The 20310-nt window shown below is 36.1% G+C and overlaps 1 protein-coding gene across 1 annotated transcript in view; it reads right to left on the reverse strand.

Annotated features, from left to right (window-relative positions):
* LOC114650404 (transmembrane protein 151B-like) overlaps positions 1 to 19860 on the reverse strand; it is a 132952-nt gene extending 113092 nt beyond the window's left edge. Inside the window, exon 1 of the mRNA XM_028800016.2 lies at positions 19311 to 19860. Within this exon, the coding sequence (XP_028655849.2) occupies positions 19311 to 19370 (60 nt within the window). The 5' untranslated portion in view covers positions 19371 to 19860. The remainder of the gene's footprint in view (positions 1 to 19310) is intronic.
* Between the last annotated feature and the right edge of the window lie 450 nt (positions 19861 to 20310).

A 20310-nucleotide genomic window follows, 5' to 3' on the forward strand; every position in this document is an offset into this window, starting at 1 on the left:
TTCACATACATAAACACGCAAATTAGCCTGTTTATCAAAAACACAACAATTACCAATTACATTTTAAATAATGATTCATTAAATTTGCCATAAATAATGTTTTGAAAAAATGTAATCAGCAGATGAAAAAGCAAAACTACAGAAAGGTCATAGCCAAAAAGTAAAAAAGATCTGGAACCAAAACAAAAAATCTAAATCCAAAAATCCTAAACAAAAAACAATGCAAAGAAGGTCGAAATGTCAAAAAGGCAAATTATCACAAGAATCACAAACACTATTTTTTTAATTATCTCAATACTAGGATGAAGACAGCACCACCATCTTTTACAGTATATGCAGGAGAAGCTGAAGCAATACACAAGATCTCTGTATCTGTGCAAAAAGTCACTAAAAGGTGGCAGAATGAGAGGGTTTTGAAATGGTGTTGAAAAAACACTCTGAAAAGCCACAGCTGGACACCAAGAGAAATGACTGGCTGAGGGTCAGTTACAGTTAGTTCATAGTGATTGCCAAGCTTACATTTTTGTTTAAGCAACTAACAAACATTTAATCAGAACATCTAATCAGTCTATACTAGTCTAACATAGTCAGTCTTCAGCCTGCATTAGTATGCCGGAAACAATTGGGCATCTCATAAACAAAGGACAAATCATACTGCTGCTTTGAAGCACCATAGCTAAAATCTTAACCTTCCAATGCTGTGTTATTAATATTTGGAAATTTTACAGACTAGCATCACAACATACACTTTCGTAGTCATTTTTTGGTAAGTTCACGTATGTAAGCGAGGAAGTGTAAGAACAAAGAGTTTAAAATCTGGTCCAACTTAACTAGAAGCCATTGTAAACACTGGTAGCCAACTGTTCAACATTCCCTGTAAAGCTCACACAATATTTTATAGTAGCACACAAAGAATCAAGCAAGAAAATCCACTTTCTCTGTCCAAATCCTTGAACCTCCTTCGGTGTATCAGTTATTTAAACTTGGAATGCCTGGAAACACATTGATATATTTTATGAAATTTGATACCACAGTGACATAATTAGTTTGTCTTTTTTCCAGAATCTAATGATTTTGTAGGTTGCTACTCTTCGGCTTCATTTTTCCATTTTATTTAGTAGAACTTGATCATTTTTGCTTTGCTATTATTTATTATCATTTTTTACATTTTACATTCACAGCTATTTTGTGTGAGTTTCAGATTGGATGGATTTTTGTTGTTGACTGTGCAGTTCATTGCTATCACATGAAACAAGTGTGTCATTTTGTCATCCTGGAAAAACAATGGTATGACGATACTCCCTGCATCAAACATTTTGCATTCCTTACTAAACAATCCTTTTGTGGTGTACTTAGTGGTGGTTATTAAAGTGTAACAACTTTTGGTAAAAAGAACTCTGACATTAATTTTTGTTTAATGTTTGGGCGTTGATGCTTATTTTTGTGTTTTATATTTCTAATTGTTTTGTAGAGATAGGTTAATTTTAATATTAAAGAGTCTTTTTCTGTTGATCAGTTTCAAAAAAGCCAAATATAATCCATTGTAATTCAATGTAGTATAATAAGAAAATGTGAAAACTTCCAAGGGTTACATATTTTAGTCACTGTAAATGTTGGGGATGTCAAAATACCAGAATTTTTGTGTTCAATACCAATACCAGGGAAAAAATCACAATACTCGATACCTATTCAATAACACAGCAAAAACAGAAATCTCATTCAACAGCTTTTTAATCAAGTCACCTCAATCATTCAAGTGAATAACATCATGCCCTTTTCTATAATAAAATATAAAATATATAAATATTTATAGTAACATAGTGGTATATCTAATCAAGTAAGTACCCACCTATCATTTAAGTAAACTAGCATTGGCAAGACAAGCCATATAGTCATTTCATCTAAAACATGCTTTAGGTTTTACTTTCTATGGCTCTTCTTAGCATTGTAGTTTCTCCCATATCGCACTATGCATGTGTGGTTCCAAAGCGACCCTGAACTGTATAAACTGGTTAGAAAATGGATGAACGGACATCAGCAGATGTGCTTAATGGAATCAGAGAATGACTGTGAACCCTGTAGTGATTGTTATTGGCATTGTTATCACTCTTTAATTTAATATTGTTCTTTATCAGTATGCTGCTGCTGGAGTATGTGAATTTCCCCTTGGGATTAATAAAGTATCTATCTATCTATCTATCTATCTATCTATCTATCTATCTATCTATCTATCTATCTATCTATCTATCTATCTATCTATCTATCTATCTATCTATCTATCTATCTATCTATCTATCTACTGAAATCAAACTGATGCTTGAGTGCCCAATGTAACTTTCAAGTCTGTGTGGGCTACTCAATAGTGTTAAAGGTTGTGATTAAATCTAATGACACAATACCTGTTGCATTCCCTTCATCATCAGGTACAATAAAAATATCACTGACAAAACTAGTCAATTTTGTTTCTGTAAGTTAATTGTTTCTTTAGAAAGAAAGAACAACACTTAAATCAATGCAAATGTGAATAGTGGATCACACAATGCTGTTTCCCCAACAATATAATTGGGGAAACTGAATTTAAAAAGATTTTTAAAGATGACTACTACAATGCTAATTTTCAGTTGTGTTCCAGCATAATTAACAAGACGGCATACAGTCCAGTTTAGAAATGGTAATGCTTTCTACTACTACATAGTACAACACAAACACAAAAACCAGAAAATAAAAAGCTGTCAGGTTTACTACAAACATTAATGCATAATATGATTACATTTTCCTACCTCTCTTCAACAGCCTGCTATGACATTTCCTTTTAAAACAACAATGTTAAATATTTAACCCCTTCACCGCCCTCTGCCGGATATATCCGGCACCGCTGTTTTAATGCTAACGCCATACTGCCGGAATTATCCGGCACATTTGCCTGTGGTTATATGAATGCCTGGCAAGTAGTATAACTGACGGTTTGGCGTGGGTATTATTACTACGTTGTATTTCGACAAGTCTGTGGTTGTTTTGGCTGGTCATGTGACGTGATTCGCATGTAACAGCTGTGAATATGGCGAAACGTAAACTGACTTCAAGTGAGGCTTTGCAGGCGATTTTGGACAGTTCTGATCATGATTGTAGCAGTTCTGAAGAAGATTTTAGTGACAGTGATGAGCAGCAACGTGCGCTGCATGATATTGTGAATGAAGACGCATCGGATGACGGCGCTGAGTGGGTGTATCCCCAGCATCTCAGCTGGGCTGCTGCCCGAGGTGAACTACCTTTTCTGCATTCGTTTGAGGGAACGTGTGGCTTTATTGTTGATGTAAACAATTACACTGCTGAGCAGTTTTATGAGCTGTTTGTGTCACCTGATTTGATTAGACATTTTGTTCATCAGACAAATCTGTATGCAGCACAGTTTATTGAGAAAAATCCCAATTTACCTCCACATTCCCGTGTTCGTGCTTGGTTTGACACTGATGAAAACGAAATGAAAAAATTCATTGGGATTTTGATGTTGATGGGAATAATCAGAAAACCAGATATTGAGATGTACTGGTCTACAGATCCTATGTATGCAACACATATTTTTGCAGCTGTCATGACACGTAACCGATTCTCTTTGCTGCTGAAATTCTTTCATTTGAATGACAACAGAAACGAGCCAGATAAGAAAGATCCAAACCGCGACCGCTTGTTCAAGCTACGTCCTTTGATTGATCATTTATTTGAAGCATTTCAGTTGCCCTACATGCCAGGACCGTCAGTTGCAGTTGATGAAAGTTTATTGTCGTGGAAGGGCCGCTTACAGTTTCGACAGTATCTACCATTGAAAAGGGCACGGTTTGGTATCAAGATGTTTTGCTTAGCTGAGAATTCAGGTTACATTTATAGATTTCGTGTATACACTGGCAACTTGCACAACATTTAGTGGTCAATACTGCTTGAATAAATGTAAAAAATGTAAAAAAAATGTAAAAAAGTAAAAAAACCAAAATTGTTCAGATTTCGCCTGGCTTGGGGAATATTTAGGGAGTTGGCGGTTAAAGGGTTAATAAGATATGCTGCAATGCTAGTAAAGTGCTTAGTTTATGCATACCGCAGGGTTCACTCAGCATTTACTATGCAAGTTAATACCATTTAAAAGTCTGAATAAATATGAATAAGACATGTTTCTGTCATGGTTTTACATATCACAGGCCTTGGTACGTAAGATAAATCAATGATTACTTCAAAGACAAATTGTTACTCCTTTTACCTCTCTGTATATATACCCTGCAATGTAAACAAGTAAGTAATAAAGTGTTTTTCCTGCAGTGGACTAACTCTGTCATCTTTATAGATTTCATGTTATGCTAGCTAGATTGGGATCATATATTAAAGATTTAAGCCAGCAACAGGTTCTGTTAATTTAAGACCAGCATAAAAGGTGAAATAATTACTTAAAAATAGTACCATAATGCAGTTTAATTGGCCATCAATTGAATTTGCACAGGTTGCTATTATTAGAAAATACTGCAACATGTGTAAAAATCCAATCTGTAATTCTATCATCCTCTTGCTAATAATTACTGTTACCAAAAAAGATACATTGGTGAATTCTTTTTTTTTCTCTTATGTTGGCATTCTTTTTTTATTGAACATAGAGTTTCATTTCGAATATCTTCCATTTGAGATTTACTGTCTAATTGACAAACTGCTTGTGGTTACTTAAAATCATTAACGTCTGATGCCTAATGGGGTATTTGCAGCCCCCTTCCTCCTTTCATTGACTGAATAATTTCTTACTTGTCCACTTTAATCTATTGAGAAAGAAATAAAATGATGTATAGCTGCATTCCCTTGAATGCTTTTTACTTTTTTAGAAAATAGATAATAGCTTTATATATAAAATATATGTGATGATAAGACTGTTTTCATTATACACAAGTAAAGGGCAAATCAAACAGAGCATCATTCTTAAGACTGTCATGCAGACATCATAGCCTGTGCAGAAAACACAATCTTCCTGCATTCATAGTTAAGGTGTCATGACTTTGTCTCTTAAATATTTTGAGTTTCTAAGTAAAGAAAATTAACATCAGGCATGAATCAGTGATGACATTGACAAGAAGAAACATCTTGGGACCATTCTCTACTGTAAGTTAAGGTGTAATATAAATACCAACTCTCTTTTTATAAAAGGGTAATTACATCTATTTTATTTCATGTAGTTTTTATATTTTAAAGCAGTTCATTCATTGTTGATATTCATTTTTACAATGATCTGGTTTGGTAATCTAAATTTTAAGAAGTAACATCACACTGGTAAATGATGTGAAAGAGTCAGTGATGCTGTTTGTTAGGTCCTTTCTTTTGTCTGTAAGCATAAAGTTTGTCATATAAAGCAAGCTACATTTAACAGGGTTCCTTCTTATCCTTTGTTAACTGAGTTTCTACTTTCCCACTAATTAAACATACACAAATTTTTCAATACCAATATGTTAAAGTTCTCGTTTATGTGCTAAATAACCCAGTTATTCACAGAAACCGGCTTTGTAAAATGCAGTGTAAAGCCTTATTCCAGTTAGAGAAACTGGGTTATTGGCCTGTAAGAAACATGGTTAACAGAGGTAGATTTCTCCATGAATAACCCAAATTTTGTGGCCAAGTAAACCCTTAATCCGGTTATTGTTAAGGGTTTTATAGTCTGCACATGTCTGTTATACTCTGCCACATGCATTTGCTTCAGACACTCTGTCAGTATTCACTTGTAGGAGCACCAACAAAATAAATTTCCAGAGGCAAATGCTCGGGTGATTGCATTTTTCCTTCTGCTGTCTGAAATAATCTTGTAACAGTATTTCAGAAAGTGTCAAATTTGCATCGATAAGCTGAATGTACAAAATTGTCGGTATACAATCTTGTGAGCAGTAGGGTAACACACTAAAAGCAAAATGCATTATGTAGTCCATTTATTTACAAGTAACCTAATGCAATACTTATCTTATTGAAGTAAAAATACCTGTGTTGTTATTATTTCAGCAGCACTAGGTGTAAGACAAGAAGGACACATACAGTTAGGTCCATAAATATCTGGACAGAGACAACTTTTTCTAATTTTGGTTCTGTACATTACCACAATGAATTTTAAATGAAACAACTCAGATGCAGTTGAAGTGCAGACTTTCAGCTTTAATTCAGTGGGGTGAACAAAACGATTGCATAAAAATGTCAGGCAACTAAAGCATTTTTTTAACACTTTTCAGGGGCTCAAAAGTAATTGGACAATTGACTCAAAGGCTATTTCATGGGCAGGTGTGGGAAAGTTCGTCGTTATGTCATTATCAATTAAACAGATAAAAGGCCTGGAGTTGATTTGAGGTGTGGTGCTTGCATGTGGAAGATTTTGCTGTGAACAGACAACATACGGTCAAAGGAGCTCTCCATGCAGGTGAAAGATGCCATCCTTAAGCTGCGAAAACAGAAAAAACCCATCCGAGAAATTGCTACAATATTATGAGTGGCAAAATCTACAGTTTGGTACATCCTGAGAAAGAAAGCAAGCACTGGTGAACTCAGCAATGCAAAAAGATCTGAACGTCCACGGAAGACAACAGTGGTGGATGATCGCAGAATCATTTCCATGGTGAACAGAAACCACTTCACAACAGCCAACCAAGTGAACAACACTCTCCAGGGGGTAGGTGTATCGATATCCAAGTCTACCATAAAGAGAAGACGGCATGAAAGTAAATACAGAGGGTGTACTGCAATGTGCAAGCCACTCATAAGCCTCAAGAACAGAAAGGCTAGATTGGACTTTGCTAAAGAACATCTAAAAAAGCCAGCACAGTTCTGGAAAAACATTCTTTGGACAGATGAAACCAAGATCAACCTCTAGCAGAATGATGGCAAGAAAAAAGTATGGAGAAGGAGTGGAACAGCTCATTATCCAAAGCATACCACATCATCTGTAAAACACGGTGGAAGCAGTGAGATGGCTTGGGCGTGCATGGCTGCCAGTGGCACTGGGACACTAGTGTTTATTGATGATGTGACACAGGACAGAAGCAGCCGAATGAATTCTGAGGTGTTCAGAGACATACTGTCTGCTCAAATCCAGCTAAATGCAGTCAAATTGATTGGGCGGCGTTTCATGATACAGATGGACAATGAACCAAAACATACAGCCAAAGCAACCCAGGAGTTTATTAAAGCAAAGAAGTGGAAAATTCTTGAATGGCCAAGTCAGTCACCTGATCTTAACCCAATTGAGCATGCATTTCACTTGTTGAAGACTAAACTTCAGACAGAAAGGCCCACAAACAAACAGCAACCGAAAGCCACTGCAGTAAAGGCCTGGCAGAGCATTAAAAAGGAGGAAACCCAGCATCTGGTGATGTCCATGATCTCAAGACTTCAGGCTGTCATTGCCAGCAAAGGGTTTTCAACCAAGTATTAGAAATGAACATTTTATTTCCAGTTATTTAATTTGTCCAATTACTTTCGAGCCCCTGAAATGAAGGGGTTGTGTTAAAAAATGCTTTAGTTGCCTCACATTTTTATGCAATCGTTTTGTTCACCCCACTGAATTAACGCTGAAAGTCTGCACTTCAACTGCATCTGAGTTGTTTCATTTAAAATTCATTGTGGTAATGTACAGAACCAAAATTACAAAACAATTGTCTCTGTCCAAATATTTATGGACCTAACTGTAGCAGGCCCTTTGCAGAGCTCAATCACACAGCCAAGCAGAAAACAGTGTGCTGTGTCCAATATGGTAACAGATAGCTACTGTAAAATGAAGCATCAATTTGATTAAAACATGTTTGTAAAACACACAAAAAAATGAGCAGAGACGTCATGCTTATTTTCAGATTCATGGTGGCCAATGATGTTTAACTGTTTTCTGTGCAGTTTAATGATGTCAGAGCATTCTGACTAAGGAGAACTCCAGAAGATTACTTACCCATATAAACGTACATTTTTACGAAACCAGGTTAACCATAATCCAGTTATATGTATGCATATGCATGTAAACACACTCACTGTTACCATGATTGCGCACATAAGACAATTAGGAGGTGAAATATGCAAAAGATGAGGGGTGATGGAAATCTAAAAGCAATGTGTTCTAAATTCATAAAGTTTAATGGTGAAGTGAACTGAGTGCAAAATAAGTGTTAGCAGTATGAAAACAGCACTATTTGCTGATACATTTTTTGGGCAACCAAATTATATGTGAGCACACTTACTCTGCTAAATTAAGTTACATTTTAGATCTTCTTACAGACAGTAATCTGCAATCTGTCACACACCTCTCTCTCTCCAAAGAGCATCAGAAAACACACTAATATAAGCATTTTGATCTTTATGAAAAGGTAACAATTTTATTTTAAAAGCTGTTCAAGTAAATTATAGAGCATATTTTTAATTATTAATTAAACAAACAGGATTGGAGTAGTTAAAATCTTACTAATTATAAAAATGTTTTCCAGATTCTGTTTGTTGACTGCACTTCTTCATTGGTGTTTTTTATAAAGGTTTGATCTCAAACAATTATTAAAAACATGCTGATATCATTACCAAACAGACATATTAATTTTGTTTTATGTGTATGCCTGTGCTGTATTTGTGTCTGTTTCACAGTAACATGTTAATTTTATATTGTGAAGCTCACCTATTGACAACTAGACCTATGGGTCAAAAATCTTATATATACAGTACTATCTTAAATTTTTACTTTTTAATGATAGATCACATTTCAAGAGCTTTACTCATTTGCAATGCTTATGACCAGCAAATTACAGTTGTACAAGACCTCTAAAATAAATGAAGAGCATTCACTTAGTTCTGAATTACAGATCTTGCTAACTACTCTTTTTACTTTCTGAGAATAACTTGGAGTCATTAATCAGAGTGATCAGAATTTCAATAAACTACATCACTGACATGTTTCCCCCATTTTGCAAAGCTAGTACGTTCCTGAAATCACCTTTATAAGGTAAATTCCTGTAACATAAACACCTAATTGCCATTAATTTAAAATAAAAAAATCAAGTCTTCTGTAGTCCAGAAAATGGCCAGTATTTTATATCAAATAATTCCTACTACTATACGTGAAAATAGTTTAATAGTAACATTAGTCATCAAAAAAAAACATAAGACATTAACACTCAATTAAATACAATTTAATAAGGCTATTTAACACTCTTAAAGAGATGTCCTTTCAGTCTTTCTAAGGCTTTACGAACTATTTAACTATCTTTTTTATTACCCAGATGCTGAAGATAATGCAAGAAGACACCTGAACACATATGCAAATTTGATTTAACCATAGCATTTGAATGTAGCATAACATTTTTTGCAAAAGACTTTCTTTTATATTGCTGCAAAGTCTGCATAATGTTTCATACATGTGGCCATCTTTCATAATTTGAACATGTTGATGAAATGGGTCACACAGCATGTGCACCACATTTTTAGCTATAATGAAGCATTACAGCAACCCAAAGCTTGAAAATGTCAGTGCCCGTCACAGCAAATGCAGAAGATAGTAGCACTCATGAAAAATAAACACAAAATGGTAATGCCCACGAAGAAGTATTTTCAGAAAAGGGTAATGATATGGACTCATGTAAATAATAATAACAATAATAAATAATGTAATAAAACAAAAACAGAGGATTATTTTTGCAGTCCGAATATCCCTAAATGATTACTATAGTCCTGAAATGAATAAGACCAGAACCTTTCCCCAAATAAAAGGCACAACACCTCCTACTAGTGTATATGCATAACTTTTAAATGCTAAGTATTTCTCTACCAGGGTATCTTGTGATTTATCTCCTGTTTAGTATTGCATATAAATGACCTGGACTTTCAATCCTGCTGGCAATCTCTTTCTTAATTGTTATTGTAAAATACTGAATGCAAGTTCTAGTTCAAGTTTATTGCCATGTTTATGCAGTACAATGAGATTCTTAATTTCAAGATTCTCATAGACTACTGACATTATCATACAAAAAAACCAAAACAACATGATATGTTAAATAAAACATCAAGTGATATATAGGATACACTTCAGATATGCTCATGTAGTGGTCAGTACAAGTGCTTGTTAAAAACCCTAATGATCTGAGGATACAGTAAGTACTCTCCCTGAATATGGTGGCACAAAGGCTAATGGTCCTGTACTATATACCAGATTGGACTATTGAAAAAAACATATTAAAAAAAAGATTTTTAAGTGACACAATTTTATTCAAAAATGCACTAAAAAGTAAAAAATAAATGTTTTTCTTGTTACTAAAATTTTGTTGGTCATATGTGACCACAAATAAAATCGTGGGGTGCCCCTAAAAGAATTAATTTAATTCAATTAAAATGCATAGAATCATTAAAGTGAAATTTCTAAGCAACTTAACTATGGAAAGAAAATGACACATTATATAAAAGTTGATTAAAGTGTGTAGTATAATGGTTGTAACTGGAGAAATTTTCAAATTGTAAGAGTTATTTTTTTAATCATTTAAGGAACTGAATACAATCATGTTACTTCAAAATCTTTTTTTATATATTACTAGCCACACAGCCCTCTGCACGTTACAAAAACCATGACTTGGGTGGGAGGGTGATTAGACAGAAACGACATTAGCAACAGTGTGGATTTGAACCATTTCTACAATTATAACCATTATCCTACACACTTTAATTAAGTTTTATAATTCTTTCCATAGTTAAGCTGGTTAGAAATTTCACTTTAACCTGGTAAATGGTAATTGGTAAAATTAAAAAAAAAATAGTTTGTGTACTTTGGTCTCAAACCTCCAACTATTTGATTGAACGTCCAGCACACTAACCACTTGACCAATGCTACGTAACTGTCATATTGAAGTAATTTGACAAAACTTCAATATCAATTAATCAAAATGATTTTTTTTTATTACATTGTCTACATTGGTCTTGAACCTTTGGAAGTCCAATACACTAACCACTTGACCCACACCTCTAATTTTTCATATATATGTGTGTAGGCTAAAAGCACTATATACTGTATATATATAATAATAATAATAATAATAAATTTTATTTATATTGCACTTTATATTTTAGCAATCCCAAAGTGCTACAGAGTAAAAATAGAATAATAAAATAAAAAAAAAAAAATAAAAAAAAAAATAAAAAAAAAAGAACAGAAGAGTCTATAAAATACTTTAACAAAATGACTTTCTAAAAAGATGAGTTTTTAGGTTTCGCTTAAAGGCCTCAGTCGACTGTGGGGCTCTCAGGTAATCAGGGAGGGCATTCCACAGCCTCGGCGCCACCGATGAAAACGCCCTGTCACCCATGCTTCTGAGCTTAGTTCTGAGGACTTGAAGAGTGTAATTAAAATATGTAATTCCTAAAAGTATAATATAAGGAAACGAGAAACAGAAATTTGACAAAACTAATGTACAGATCCCAGGTCAAAACTAATTAAGTATTGCATTGTTTCTGGAGATCAGCATGCATGCAAAGTTTGAAGGAAATTAGTTCAGTCAAAGTGGGTAAACAATTGATTGCAAAATTTGACCCAAACAAACAGAGAGGGCAAGTTGAATAAAATTGTGTAGTAATAATAATAATAATAATAATAATAATAATAATAATAATAATAAAAATAATAATAATAAAAAAGAGAGTTTCAGAGGGATGGTTGAGGTATTTAATAATATGGTTTGCCTTCTATGGCAGTTTGTGTTATATATGACTTGAAAAGAAAGACTGTGCACACTAGTAACATGTTGAGCCAACTTCTCTATTAGGTGTCATACTTCACAGTACTGAGTTGATCAGGTGTGTTAATAAAATGATATACAGCCAGTCAAGATCAATTCTATCGCGTATCTTGAAGTTGGTGAGCACAAATCTTAACATTCAGGTTTTCTTCAAACATCTAACCTTCTTAAGAAGTAAAGGTTTTATGGTGAGCCTTTTTGGTCAATAGCTAAGATACTATGCTCACTTCAGGTCATCAGTGACAGTATCTCCAAGAACCTTAAAGCTGCTGACCCTTTCCACAAGATCGCCACAGATGAAGATATGAGTGTGGTTTGCCTGTTGCTTTTACAAATTAAAGACCAGCTCTTTGGTTTTGTTGATAATAAAGAAGAGATGTTTGTCCTTGCCTCACTGTGTCAGAAAGCATAAATCTTTGTTGTAAGCTACCTCATTACAGTTATGTATTTATGTTTATACAAAGAAATAATTACACACTACTCTGGATTCTTCTGCTTTCCACATTCCAAATAACAACACAAACCACACACTTGGAAAAATGTTTAATCCAGATTGTGCAGTTGAAGATGAAATAAGCAATTACTCTACTGTATATCAACATAAAGTTATTTAAAAGTAACTGTATTAAAACAAATGAGTCGAATAACTTGTCTTGTGTACCAATCAGGATTTTGATAAAAAGTAATAAAACATGACTGCTATTTGAATTTACACGCAAATTTTGTATTAATTTTCATGTCAAATTTTGTGTTTTTATAGAGTTATGATCTAAAAATGGCAGAAAAATGCCAAAAACCTAGACTGAAATGCACCAAAAATATAAACTCGTGTCAAATTTATTGTCATATAAACAGTGTATGAACAGTGTATGTTGGGGCGGCACAGTGGCGCAGTGGGTAGCGCTGCTGCCTCGCAGTTAGGAGACCCGGGTTCGCTTCCCGGGTCTTCCCTGCATGGAGTTTGCATGTTCTCCCAGTGTCTGTGTGGGTTTTCTCCGGGTGCTCTGGTTTCCTCCCACAGTCAAAAGACATGCAGGTTAGGTGCATTGGCGATTCTAAAAATTGTCCCTAGTGTGTGCTTGGTGTGTGTGCGCCATGCGGTGGGCTGGCGCCCTGCCCAGGGTATGCTTCCTGCCTTGCGCCCTGTGTTGGCTGGGATTGGCTCCAGCAGTACTTAGGATATAGCGGGTTGGATAATGGATGGATGGATATTGCATGTTTCATATAGACTAATGACAGCGGTACACTACCAACAACAAAATGTCCCTGAATCTAACAATGTGAATGCTAATGGTCCTTTACGGCAGCATGTTTTATGCCCTAGACAGAAAGCAGATATAGTACATGCCACTGATATCTGCTGCCAATATAAATACTCTCCTCAGTGTTTTGAGACAATGAGCTGAGCAAGTACAGTGGCAGGATCTCCACCTATAGAATTGGTTCAGCATACATGAAGGTATATAGGCTTTCCTCTGGAGAACTCTAAGGAAATAACAGCATAGGGGAGGCTTCTTTGAATACTTCCAGTTATTCTTAAGTGATGGTAGTTGGTGTTTTGTAACTATGATATTTATCACTACACCCTGTCATTTTATTTAATCATATAAAAGTCACAAACAGTATGATTAATATTTTTCTAAAAACTGACTGAAAGACAGAATTCCCTGCCACAGATGGCAGTACATACAATTTAGCAAGCCTCCAAAAAACATGACAATGTGACACACAATAATGGCTTACCTAAAATAAACACAGGATAGCAGTAAGCTCTCACTACATCTGAAGCTGGTCAAATGTAGGGAGAAAAACTACAAACCAACAGCCTTGTCATGCTACAAATAACAACTGCTTTCTTGTTCTGCCTTGAGACTTTTCTCTTTTTCTCCTGTTCAAAGGCGATAACGCATGAGAAATGTATATATTACTGCAGCAGAAATCTGTCTTAACATGGTACAACACCCTAGTACTACACATAAACAGGAAATTTTAAAAATAAGACATTATTTTCAATAAACACAGTTAAAAGATTCATAATTTTCCAAACTCACCATATCCTGAGCAGGATTGTGGGGACAGGAAAAAAAGAGTATAGCTGCTATGGAACCAATGACAAAGGAGCAAAGGAAAAACAGCACAATCTCCAGGGAAAAGTGAAGCCTAACTGAAATAAACAGAACAAAGAAATATATTCTACGAGCATCTATCTATCTATGCATAAAATGTGATACTTGGTGTGCACCATTTTGCAAGACAGAGAGGAATGAAATTAGTATGATACTATATATAAATATATATATATCTATATCTATATATATATATATATATATATATATATATATATATATATATATATATATATATATATATATATATATACGCAGTATGTTTGTGTGTGCATACCATATAATTTCTGTAACACTGCTTAAAGTCAGTTAAAAATATGTGTTAAAACAAAGGCAGCTTTGTAATATCTGCTTCCTTCAGATTCTTTCTTTCATCTATCTGCATGTATTGATTTTCTAAAATGCTTACATCTAACCTGTTTTTGGCAGATAATATTTATGCCTTAATTCCACGTGCAGACAACCTAAGCTATAAGCTAAGCTACCTAAGCTATAAAAACCATACATCTAAAAGATGCTTCCAAGGATCTTTCTATTCCACCTATAAAAGATACCAAGCTCAACATTCATGAATCAAGCTATTGACAGCAGAATTTGAAGTGAGTTGAGAAGAAGATCAATTTAAAGTTAAAAATAATCTTGTTGCGTAAGCAACATGCACAGTATGCACAGTATGTTGCAAATAAACCTGCAGTTCCCATTTAAATGACTCACTGGGTGGTTGGAATTGCATTTTATTGTATGCAACAATTATTTTTACGATGATCATTTATGTAAATAGAAACATCTAGATGAAGATGTGTAGAAAACTAAAGAAACAATGTGCAAGTGTCCAAGAGGACGGATGGGATGGAAGGTGACGGAGAGGATGGAAGGTGACTTCTTGCCCGAACAGTAGGCCAGGATGGAAATACAGACAAGCTTGCCGGTTGGATGAAGAAACGACTTTGTACCCAGCCGGAATAATATAATTGTTGGACCAGCGGAAGCTGGGAGCAGTTCCATTGCCTATATAGCAGGTGGCAGTGGTCCTATTGTGCAGTTCCAGTGTGCACACCAGCAGATGAGCTTGGATTTTAGAGTCTAAAACTGCAACCCTGTTGGGGTCCCTGGGTGCCAGTAGACGGCGCTGTCTGGAGGAACCTCCTGCTTTCCATATGACCCAGAAGTGCTTCCAAGAAGATATGCTGTGGCTCTGGAAGCATTCTGGGTGCAGCTTGAAAATAAGCCCGCTGTTTCACGTCGGGGAGTCAGAGTTGGAAGGCAGTGGGCAACACTTTTGGAGGAAGGAAAGAAGAAGAAACTGATTGATTTATTTGTATTGTGGCTGATCTTTGGAAGGGTGATTGTTGGAGAGGTGCTTTGGTTTAATAAATATCTTTTATTTAAACACAAAAGTGTGTTGGGCATTACTGTGTCTGAGGTTTTGGGTGCTCCCTGGTAGTTATAAATGGTACATTTTAAAAACCAACAGCAGGAACCTTTAAGGAACCATAACTGTTTCTCAACAAAAAAAACAAAATGGTATGAATGGTCTCCTCTCATTTAGAAAAAAGTTTTACATTCTAAAATAATTTAAACACTTGAATTATAGAAAATCAAGTCCTAAAACTTTCTTTTACCTGGAAGAATAAAATTATTCTATTTGAATTCTCATACATGTATTAAAAAAATAACATATTGTCATGCGTTTACATACTTAACTTCAATTAATGGATGTAATGATCTCTGAACAATGATGTAGCCTTATGAAAGTTAAAATTATTTTAACACTTAAAATATGATACCTGTTGATATCTTCTCACAATTTTACTAACATCCTCCTTGCTTTGTTTGCAGTGGGGTGTCCCACCAAAATTAAGCTAAACTGAACTGAATTATTTAACCTATATTGTCAAAGACTTAAACAATCTTTTTGTTTGCTTTAAGATTAACATAACAGTTTTTGGCACTAATCAGGTGAAAAGGTAAAAAACAAACACCAAAATGTCTCAGTTTCAAAAATCTGAACTGCACCTCTTCCCACAGCTTACATTCTGAGAGGTGAAATTTGAGACCACATACAACATGGTGCCTGTTTGTACAAATTACTTTTTTGCTGTTTACTCACTGGGGGAAAAACAATCTAAACAGAATCAATTTCATGTGAAAATCCATTCAACTATCTTTTTAACCCATTTATCCAGAGAAGAGTTGTGGGATAGCTGGAGCCTATCCCAGCAATCATAACACACAAGGCAGGAACAACAACAGGAGGGAATGCCAGCCCATCACAGGATGAAAACTCCCATACATTCTAGGACCAATTTAACAACACCAGTTCACCTAAACTGCATGTTTCAGACTGTGGGAGGAAACAGGAGCACCTGGAAAAAAACCCATAAGGACAAGGGGAGAAAATGCAAAATCCACACGGGAAGTATCCAGGATGCAAACCACCAGTGTCATTATTACAAAGCACCAGTACTAACACTTTGCCACAGTGCTATCCTGTGTGTGAAAATGAATTATGAAATTAAGACAACAGCAACTGCCTAAACAGAGTGGTGTTTTAGTGCAGCAGTTAGTCCTATCATCTCAAAGAATGTGAAGCCCAGATTAATGCCTTTCTAGAGTGCCCTCTGCAAAGAGTGTGCATGTTTTCCCAATAGTCTTGAAAGTTTACTCCTGGAAGTACACTATTCTCACATAGTAAAAAACTAGAGACTCTAAATGTACTCCGGTGTGAATGTGTATAGGAGTTAATTTACCCCCCTTTAAAACGGAACCCAGTGTGTGTGTGTGTTGATGTTAATCTGCATCCAGCCCTGCAAGTTGGAAAACTTTGGGGTTGGTGGCAGGATTGGCACTCCAGTCACCATAAAAAATCTCACTGTTCCAGTGTGTGGCTGAGGTGTCACCTGCTGCACTCGGGTCCCAATACAGGTGGTTCAGAGTGTGGTGGGTGCAGCAATGTGCTATCAGGGCATGCTCCCCAAACTAAACTTCCATCAACAGCTGGTTTTTGTTTTGCATCCTTTGCTACCATGCCCCAGTTCCACTTCCCAGGAAACTTGTATTGGCCAAAGCAGTATCAGAAAGTGGATGTGTATGGTAGAAACTGTACACATGTCTGAGTAGTACGTGTCAACACAAGCATACACAAGATATAAAAAAGGGTTTGCAGTAAGTAATCAATAATCTATTATATAAATGAAGTATTCAGTATGTGTCTATGATATATGCACAAATATATGAAATGTACACATAAATAACATAACATTCGGAAACCCACTTTATCCATTTTGTGGGTAGTCCATAACCTATCCTAGATGCACAGTACATGGCAGGAAACAGCTTTAGACTGATACCAATTCACTTCAGAACCTACACACATTTACATACGATCAATGTAGATTCATCAAATAGCCTACCAAAGCATGTCTTTGGGGATGAGAAAGGAAAACTATAGTACTTGGAGGAAAACACAGGGGAAAAATGTGCAAACTCCACACAGCCAATAACGAGACATGAGACTCTAACCAGAGACTCGAAATCCACAAGGCAACATTGCTTACTTCTCTCTCTTTCTCTTTATTTATATATATAAATTATTTCTTTTTAGTAATTCTGGTGTGTACTTGTTTGTTATAATATATATTTACTTAATGAGCTTTTTAAAAAAAAGACATGTTTACCCCATTGGACAAATAAAGTACTGTCTATTTATGCATCTTTCTATAGGCTGCAATTCACTCATACGTGCTTAAATATTTAGCTTTTTCTCTGTATGACAGACGTTTAACCAAGGTAATTTCTGGGAATACAAAGTAAAGTAAAGTGAAAGATATTTAGGAAAAAATCTGATATTTTTGAACATGCCTTAGATTACTGAGACCTTTACATGCTTATTACATTTGATTAATTTCAGACCTGCATTTTCTTTCTTTTGCAAACTGTTCACAGGATTTTTTTTTTTTTTGCTCACTTCTTAATTCTCGAAATGTTTCCAACATTTGTAAAAATTAGTTCTGTACCAACGTATTGGAAAACTGTTTCTTCATGATATTTCATTGGTGAGTAATAATAAGGAAGTGAATATGAATGTCTTTATTAACACCTCAAAAAGAAGTTGAAAAAATAATTCATAACTGACTTATTCAAATATTCAGCAATATATGCTTGTAGTGATTTTGTTTGCATAACTTGAAAAAGGCCTTCAACTTTGGGAATTCTCTTGAAAGACGGCATTAAGTTTATTTTTAAAATTTAAAATTAAAATTTCAAGCCAAATCATCACTCATTCTTTTTGAAATGACATCACAGCTAACACACACTGGCAGTACTGTGTATACCTATATTTATTTTATATATGCTTTTAACACTGGCTCTGATAAATAAATCAACCACCAAATGGACGCCCTTTAGTGCCTGCACCGTGCATTTGGAACAGTGTGTGTATGTTTGTCAGCATTTCCCTTAAACACAGCTTCATATAAAAGGCACAAAATGAGTAGATTTAGTATAGGACAAGTTAATGCAAATATGAAACACACGCGTAGGCGCATACAAAAACAAGCCGATTTTGTTTAACAAACATCACACAACTAAAAATAAAAGCGTAAGATCTTAGGTTATGCCAAAAAATGCAATTCACGTAAATGACCAAGTGGACTACTAGATGGAAAATCGCTTTTCTTAATCGTGCGGTTGATGTTTGTCTGACGATCCTATTCTAGTGTGATGTTGAAAATAAAACTTTTTCATCCCAAAGCAACTAATTAGTTTTGTATTATTGGGCACACAGCGAGCGAAGATTTGGCTCCCTTTGTTGTTGCCCACACCCAGGTACGCGGCGCGACTGCATGTGTACAATGCGCAGGATAAAAGCTGCCTCGGCGGCTGCTACAATCAGAGCTGCTGCTGCATTGCAGGCAACCACGAACGTTTAGTCACGACACCGCTTCTATGTTACGAAAACGATACAGTTAAGGAAACGGCTGGAAATAAAACGTACTGCAGCCAGTTCACTTGGAGACGCTGTAAACAGCTGAAGGACGAGTGGGCGATCCAGCCGCAGGGCGCGCTGCTTGGTGCGTGGCGGGGTCTCGCGCACCCTAGAGTCACTCAAGTGAACGCGTCGCATGTCACAGTGATGCTGTATGATATGATATGCCCTTACTGCATGATGCTGCTATGAATTAAGTTGTTCGCCTGTGTCACATGTGAGACTTCTTCAAATATTCTTGCGTTTCGCATGCCTAACACGTATCACCGTTACGTGCTTGAGCAACACCTTTATGTTCCCTGGAAGTATCGAGACAATGGGCAACACAGTCACGTTTTCCGAATCTTACAGCTCCGCCTTCTTGCCCACCCTATCTGTCGGGCCGTTCTGCTTATTTTCTTTTTAATCCGTTTCTGCTCGCGACAGACGGGGACGCTTGCTTACCTCTTCTCTCCTTTCTTGATTTAGCATGGGCGCTTCGCCCGTCACCGTCACCCCTTGCATCCTCCCCTGGTCCACGTTATCGCAGCTCAGCTTCCTCTTTCGTTAAGGATACCACCACCTCGAGCTACCGGAGTGCCCGTGACCCCAATCCAAGAGCTGCAAAAGCGAGTACACCGCCTGCAATGGGCTGCACCCCGGCCAGTCGCCCTGACGAGACGAGCATATTCTCCGAGGCGTTGAGCTTCTGCTACGCAGGGCACAGCAGAAACGAGAAAGAGCGAAGAAAGGAAGAGCACACAAATATAACGTTTTCTTCGTAGAATAGTCAGTCTTCCTGAATTGACGAGTATTTTCTCATCTTTTCTTCTTGCATTTTCAATAGCAAGACTTCAAACGACAAAGCTCTGCTTCGCTTCATCCCTGGCAGGTGCAGTACGTTCACATCGTTGAGGCAGCCTGCGCGCTGTCCGTTTCCTTTTGTCGGCGCGTTACCGCAGTACCTTGCCTAGGTGCTGCACAGCCGCTAAGTGAGTGACACCTACAGAGAGCACTGCGCGTGTATGTGCCTCTCGCTGCCTGGCTGCGGCTGCAAGCTGCCGCTGCTGCTGACGTCATACTTCTTCGTACACAGGCGTTATCATCTACACACGAGTGGTCATTCTGGCAGCTTAAGAAACACACGTATGACAAGTTTATTACCAAATTGCAGCACAATAATTGGATTTTCACAACACCCTTATGAAAATCTTTAAATAATATTGTATTCATTAGTCTTTATTGTTTGTTGTTGATACCGTTTTACTGTGAGAGATGTGCAGGTAAGAATTTTATTGTGTTACGTACTCGTGACAATCAATTTTCACTTCAACGTAAATTTCATAAATAAAGAGCAATGCATTTCAGTTATCTGGGGTACCATCTTTAATACTGCTTCATTAAAAATGTAGTGCTCTCTTGTATACAGTACCTGTAAATACTAGTGCTAGAAAAGATGGATATG

This window comes from Erpetoichthys calabaricus, chromosome 1, assembly GCF_900747795.2.
Source record: "Erpetoichthys calabaricus chromosome 1, fErpCal1.3, whole genome shotgun sequence".
In the NCBI taxonomy this organism is placed as follows: Eukaryota; Metazoa; Chordata; class Cladistia; order Polypteriformes; family Polypteridae; genus Erpetoichthys; species Erpetoichthys calabaricus.